The sequence below is a fragment of the Meleagris gallopavo genome, chromosome Z, assembly GCF_000146605.3.
Source record: "Meleagris gallopavo isolate NT-WF06-2002-E0010 breed Aviagen turkey brand Nicholas breeding stock chromosome Z, Turkey_5.1, whole genome shotgun sequence".
In the NCBI taxonomy this organism is placed as follows: domain Eukaryota; kingdom Metazoa; phylum Chordata; class Aves; order Galliformes; family Phasianidae; genus Meleagris; species Meleagris gallopavo.
In genome coordinates this window covers 15278946-15286497 of record NC_015041.2, presented here as the reverse complement: position 1 = coordinate 15286497, position 7552 = coordinate 15278946, and the positions used below count along the sequence as shown (strand labels likewise).

The 7552-nt window shown below is 37.6% G+C and overlaps 1 protein-coding gene across 1 annotated transcript in view; it reads left to right on the top strand.

The window, feature by feature from the left end:
- The window catches only part of CDC20B (cell division cycle 20B), a gene marked incomplete at its 5' end in the record, with an annotated part of 22028 nt that overhangs the window by 5527 nt on the left and 8949 nt on the right, over positions 1 to 7552 (top strand). Inside the window, 3 exons of the mRNA XM_031557223.1 lie at positions 2425 to 2535; positions 4209 to 4405; positions 5162 to 5256. Coding sequence (XP_031413083.1) covers positions 2425 to 2535; positions 4209 to 4405; positions 5162 to 5256 — 403 coding nt within the window. The remainder of the gene's footprint in view (positions 1 to 2424; positions 2536 to 4208; positions 4406 to 5161; positions 5257 to 7552) is intronic.

Sequence of the window (7552 nt, the reverse complement as noted above, 5' to 3'; positions counted from 1 at the left end):
TTTTTTTTGTGTGATCTGGCTATTTCTGTATGTGCTGAATTCTTACCAGTCAGGACCTGATTCATGCTCATGTAAGGACAGTGAGAAACAACCTCTACATGAGCCTGAAGTTCAGCTCCTGTGGAAGAAGTTGTGGAGTATGTGATATATTTATATATATTTATATATTTATATATATATTTATTTGTTACTGTACAAATAAAGCTTAATTCAGAGCCTTCAGAAGCATCAGCATAGGGATTAGTCATAGTATTTTTCTCCTGATGGCGAATGAATACATGTGTCAAGAATACTGGCTTTTATTCCACCCACCTACTTGTTGACTGAGTGGTCTTGTGTTACAATACTGACTACTTAGCACTTCTTGAATCTTATTTTGAGAACTGACACAGGCATGTGAAAGCCAAAATCCTTTCAAAAGCCAGTGATAATCTTCCAGTACTCAGGTAAAATAACACAAAATGGGATAATGAAGCTTACTTTCCATTGATAAAAAAATTCTGTAAAGCACATTCATGTGTCCACAAAGTATGTGAACAGAGCTGAAAGCATGATCTCTATGAATTTGAAATGGATTACTCATGAGAAGAGAAAAATGAAATAAGTTATGCAGATCATTTCATCCTTTCTCAGTGCTTAATCCCAGCTACCAGTATTAGAGATCATTTTCAGAGTATCTCAAAAGTGTTGTTATTCTCTGACTGTTGTAACTAAGTGCTTCAGTTTTCTTAAACTGTTGTACTTGGCTGGGTTTGGAAGTGGTTGATAATTTAAAAAAAAGTAAATGTTTGAAATACATATTTTTCTGTACGCACTAATCACATTTCAGTGATATTAAACCTTTTTTAGGGTTAGAATGGATTGTTATATCTTGCATTGGGCAGATAAGGTCTTACAGGCAATCATTCCTGCAAATCTTGATTTTTTTAATTCCACAGACTTTTAGAGGAAAATCACTGTGGCCCATTTCTTGCTCATCTTCTGCTTTTATTTGTGTGGAGGATTTGACTTATTTGGTCTGTGTTATATGCACACCACTGATATTTCTGGTGCACTTGACCCCAAAGCACCTGGGGCAACACTGGGACAGTAGGGAGGCACTTCTCACAAGAAGATACCACCATTGTGGTAAATCCCTCAGGCAGCACTTCTGGCTCATTCATGGAAGTTCCTTCCCACAGCCATGAGCCTACATCCTTGATGGATGTGCTCTAGGTCTGAGCTGCATCCCAGTGAGATGCACCGCATCATTGCTGGTCCCATGTGCTCAGTGGGCAAGAGGCAGCAGGGTCATACTTAGTACATTGATGGAAGACTGAAGGCCTTGGCCTTCCTTTTATTGGTTGGACTTGATGGTCCTAGAGGCCTTTTCCAATCTTAATGATTTTATGATTCTGTGATTCTATGACAGGTATCACAGCTGAAAGGAGAAACAGTTGTTTTTTGACAGAAATTCATTTTTGGCTAGGGGATAAGACTGAGGGTGAAATAACTGTAAGATAAAGTTCTCCACAATTTGTCATTTATAAGACTTCTGTATAGGATTATATTGTGTGTATTTACATTTCAGAGTGCAAAAATTTTGTCAGCGTTGATTTTTATTAACAGATAGATTGGTTGTTGAATTGGATAATGTCTTCTGCCTGTGAAGTTTTGGCATTCATTCTAAGTGCTCTTCTCTGGGGAATATTTGAAAAACGAAGTCAAAGCATGAAGAGAAGTATAGAAATATTAGTTTCCAGATCTCTACACTGAATATTACAGCTAGATAAATTCTTACACATAAATATGTAGCTTTAAATGATTAATGATGATAATGATCTTTTTTTTCTATGATGCTTAGCGGTTGTTGCAGAATCACGTAGACAATGACCACAAAGGCTGACTCTTCTGCTTGCTCATACTTGAAACTTACTGCTTCAGTTTCTGAAGTTTGTGTGGTCACAAGCTTAGAATGCTGTCATCAAAGTGGGTTTAAAAACCTTTTCCTGTGCTAGATGTTGATAGAGGAGACCTATGAAGAGAAATTAACGTCAGAAACCAAAAAGGTTATTTGGTGCAAGAGGGGTTTTGAGGTGGGAGAGCCCATGTGAACTGCTACTAGCAACTTCTCACAGAAGCTAACCAGACAAAGACATCAAATATATTCTATACTGGACTGTGATGCAGTTTAAGCAAAATATAGCAAACTGTGTTCTCCACTGTAGCTGAGTGCATCCGTGGAGATTTGATAGAGCTGGTAAAAGGAAGATTTCACTGACTTTTCTGTGCAGTGTTTTAGCCTAGCCAGGAGAAGCTAGACCCATCTAGGCATCTGTGGATCACAGACAGAGATTAATATAGTGAGCGTGAAAGTCTTTGGTGTGAGGAAAACTGATGGTATTTTGCATGACTGAACTGTGTGTGATGAATCTTCAAATGCAGGATGCCAAGAAGAGATGCAGAATGAGTTCAGAACTGTTACCATCATGAGGCCGTCAGTGACATTGGAGCCAGAACTGAGGCTTCATATTACTGGTTTGCGTGATGATTACTGTAAGTTATTTTCTTATGACTGAGGCTTCTGCAGAGATTGAGAACACTTACATATACTTCAAGAAAGATGGCAAGGGCATTTATCCTTAGATCAAATGGGAATTCTCCAATACTTACGCATGATGTCATTTTTTCTTAGAAATTTGCAGCTTTGAAAACTGCCTGTCCCAATATGTAGAGATTACTGATCATACCCTAGAATCATTATCACCTAGCTCTCATGCACCTTTTTTCAGCAATAGGTCTCAATTCAAATTTAAAATCAGACCAATGAACATACCTCTATGCTAAGGACATTTCAGCTGTTAGCATCCTGTCAACACAGCAACCTTATTTAACAGACTTTGAAATCTCTAGTTATGGGAGAAACCAGTGATTTGTTTATGGTTTAGATGATAGATATCTTCTGAACTAAATTCTCACGTACATCTTTGGTGGTAAAATTAAACATGCACAGAAAACTGCATGGTTTTCTGTTCTACATTGGCAAATATATTAAAACACTTCTGAAGCCCTAGCAACTCTATAGTTGAAAGTGTTAGAAATTGTTCCTGTGCTTCGATTGTTGTTTGTGTTTTGTTTCCTTTTTCTTTTTTTTTTTCCCTAACCTGTTCTTGCAAGCATTCTTTAGATGTAAATCTATGAGCAAGGCAAAAGTTTGTTTGTATCCAGATTGAGTCTGGATTTCTATGTAAGTGATTTTTCATGATTATGCATAAGGTGTATCCACAAAATAATAGCATTAGTAGAATTCTTTGGAAGTTATTTTTTAGTGCGTATTTCTGACTGTAGGAATCAGGACTCTAATCAAACAGCTGACTGAAAGATGAAGCTGTTCCTCAGAGTGATTTTAGTTACTGAAGCACAGCATCAGACCTTGGCCTATGCTAATTATTTTCTTCAGGGATCATTTAAAATGACTTTTAAGCTATCATAAATGCAACAGCTGACGATTTGCATTGACATTAGAGAGTGTACTGTTGTTCTGTGCAACTATTAGATGTTGCATACCAACTCCTGGCCTACGTGACACAGCAGGCTGTTCTGAGACTAACTGCTGTAATGACTTCCTTTGCCAGGGTCTGTAGTGCACCTAGCATAAGTGAAAACAGTATTTCTTGTATTTTCTTACTGAGCAAACTGCGAGAGAGGTGCAGAGTTTCTCTGATTCCTTTCTGCATTTTTCTTCTGTCACATGGAGAGTAAATGTTAGTACTAGGTCAAGGAAGAACTGTAGCACGTAGTCTTTCTCCTATGTCCTTACCAATAACATGAATTATTTTGGAACAAGAATGTTTTTGCAATTCTAGCTGGTACTGGAGAACACTTATTTCTGGTGGCAGAAATTTGAGTGATGCGGCCATCCAAAATGATGGATGATAGGTGTAAAAACATTTAGTGAGGAATCTGTAAGTCATATTCTTCTGTATAAATATACAAATTTGTGGTAGTTAACCTAATGAAGATCTTTTATTGTTAGAAATACTCACCTTCATTTAGTTCTCATTTATGTCCTAGTTGAATATGAGCTAGTAATGGCTTCATTGAAGCAATGCCATGAGTTTTTCCTGTAGCTGTTAAAAAAAAGCCTCTGCCCCAGCCATACACCCCTCCCCCCCCCCAGCTAATTACCTCTAACCTTCTTGCAGTAATTTTTAGAAGCTTTTTTCTAGATCTAAACATATTGGACTGGAACCTTCAAAATCTCATTGCTGTTGCTCTAGGATCTGCTGCGTATATTTGGAATGGAAAAACTCTTCAAGGCATTGAAAGCATCGATTTAAATTCCAGTTCCAAATACATTTCATCTCTAGCTTGGATAAAAGAAGGAACTTGCCTTGCTGTTGGCACTAGTGATGGAGAAGTGCAAGTACTTAATATTTTACTTTTTTATCTTTCACAGTTTTTAGCTGAAGTGTCCATGAGACAATCTGCTTTGTTTAATGAAACAAACGAAGAAGGTTGGCTTAAATACAGAAAAATTCTTCTGTGGATGGTGTATAGCAATTACATCATCCTTCATGTTACAGAATAACTGCACAGAGGGAGTCAGATTTTCTTTTCATCAGTAATTGGAACTCTTTAATTATTTTTCTCAGCATAGGCCAGTCTTTTTTGTATCTCCCTTGCTAAGATCACTCTAGTAGAGACAGATACTTTTAGAACTTGAGCAAAAATTGTACACATAGATTCACATCTCTGAATTTCACTTCAGATTATACACATAAAACTCTGTCTGCTGTTGTTGAACAGTCCTTTTTTGAAAAGTCTTTGTGGGATGTTGGATACGATACTGGATAATATGGGGATCTATCTGATAGAGTTCTGATTCAGTACGCCAGTGCTTTCAAACACACACTTTCAAATACTGGCATATAAATAGCTTTACATTTAGAGATGCACATTCTCTTAAAATAAAATAAAGTGAAATGTTGTGTGAAAAAAATAGTGTGAAATGAATGAGCTTGAAGTTGTCTGTATGTCATATCAGAACTGAATAATTGTTTACCTGCAAAAAAATGAAGAAAACTAAGATATTTCTCTCTCTCTCTATCTCCTTCTCTTTTTCTCTCTCTTTTTTCTGTTAAATTTGCATTTGTTCTGTGTGTTTGTTTTGTATTGGCAGTTGTGGGACATTGAAAGGAAAAGGAGATTGAGAAATATGTTTGGCCACCTGTCTGTAGTTGGAGCTCTGAGCTGGAATCATTATATTCTGAGCAGGTGAGTGCTATAGTCTATTCACTGAAAGAATCCCGATGCTTTCATTCTAGACAGACATCCCAATCATTTGATTTGTTTTTGCTGGTTTTGGTTAAAAATGCTTTATTTTTTACCAGCAACCACAGAAGCAATATGTAGGTATTCTTTTTGTCAGGAAAGCAACCAAATGGAATTTAGCCTGGCTCTTTAGTCTCTGTTTTTACATTTCTTAAGAAATCTGCCTCTGCTTCTAGAATTTCTATAGGATGTGGAGCACATGGTTGTGGTTTTTTGGAAAATTTGAGCTTTAAATGGTATTATTTCCAGTCGGTCCAGATTCCAAAAATGATAGCTTACTCAGTGCTGGGGAGAGGACATGTAGCTTAGGCTGACTTTCTATTTACTTTTCAGATGCATGGCAAAGCACAGTTCTTAGAGTTACACTGTTCTCTAGCAGTGTATCTGTGAGGAAAAGCCAGTTCAGTGCTAGCCACAACCTGAATCCTATTTTGAGGAAGGATCAAAATGGTTGCCTTTTGCCCTGCCAAGGGTGAATATTTTATATTTGGACATCATTTCAATATGCAGATTCATGAGAAGGATAAAGCATCCAATTTTGTGTTTTGTTCTTTTTTTCTCTCTCTCATTTCCAGTTCAGATCTTTGTCTTAGGCTTGAAGAATGCGAGGGAAAACTTGTTTATAAAGGATGTGTATCCTATTTTAAAATAATGTGATAGTCTTTTGTTTTACTTAAACAGAAATTACACCCAGCATTGACTGATTATATTGTTAATCTCAAAATGAAAATCTTGATGAGATCGCCAGAGGTAGTTCTGTTTCACAGGATGTTGTGGCTTTTGATTCTGTTGGATGTGCTAGGCAGAGTAAGATTCAACGTTAGCAACTGATCAACAGTTAATAAAATGCTATGGCTCTTGCAGAATGTCTGTGAATTACATTACAAATACACATCTTCAGCATCTGGTTGGCATAACCTTATCACAGTCAGTATTAGTTTCAGTTTGCATTTCAGCTTAGCCAAAGAAGTGAAAGCAATAGAAACTTACATTACAAATCCTTCTGAATAGAAATTGATTATAAAATTCAACATGAAACTGTGAACTACACTTTTTGTTCATAGATTAAATTCAGATGACATTTATTTCTCTTGCTAGGTTTAATACTAGCCAATTAATTACTACACAGTTAAGCTATCTGTATAATCAGAAAAAAATAGAGTTAATGTTCATTGCTACTAAAATAAAATCAGCTACTTACAGGAAACTTCACTATAAGTTGATACTTTGATACTTTGGAATAACATACTAATTCCTATAGTTAAAAAGAGACTGATGACAAAACCTCGTGGATGTCTAAATACATTTCAGTACAGCAAATTAATTTGTCTGAGTTTTTTAATTGGTTCTATTTGTATTTAGCAAAATAGATGAAATATTTTGTGTCAAAAGAAAACAATATTGACTTCACAGAATCACAGAATCGTCGTGATTGGAAGGGATCATTGAGTCCAATCCCCTGCCAAAGCAGGTTCCCTACACCAGGTCACACAAGTAGGTGTCCATCGGGTCTTGAGTATCTCCAGAGAAGGAGACTCCACAACCTCCCTGGGCAGCCTGTTCCAGTGCTTCGTCAACCTCCCATAAAGAAGTTCTTGTGCACATTTGTGCAGAACTTCCTATGCTGCAGTTTCTGGCCATTTCCCCTTGTCCTGTCTCCACATACTGCTGAAAAGAGTCTGGCCTCGCCACTCTGCCCCCCACACCTTAGATATTTAGACCTGGATCAGGTCCCCTTTCAGTCTTCTTTTCTCAAGCCTAAACGGACCCAGTTCACTCAGTCTTTCTTCAAAGGGGAGATGCTCCAGGCCCTTCACCATCTTTGTGTCCCTCTGCTGGACTCTTTCCAAGAGATCCCTGTCTTTTTTGTACTGGGGAGCCCAGAACTGGACACAGTACTCCAGATGAGGCCATACCAGGGCAGAGTAGAGGGGGAGGATCACCTCCCTCGACCTGCTGGCCATGCTCTTCCTAATTTAGCAAACAAAAACCTTTCTTTTCAAAGATTATTCTCTGGAGCCAAGGTCTTTCACACTTATTCATCTCTTCATGTGTGAACACTGGCAATTCAGTCCATTTTTGTTGGTTAGATTTTTTGCTTATTATTTTGGAGTAGAAATCTGCATCATTTTTCAGAAGGCAAACGTTGATGCCTCTGCATATAATACACTGTCATGGAGTTAACTAGATCGATCTATGCCAATGACAGCGGGGCAGTAGGCCCCTGCCTCCCCCTTCC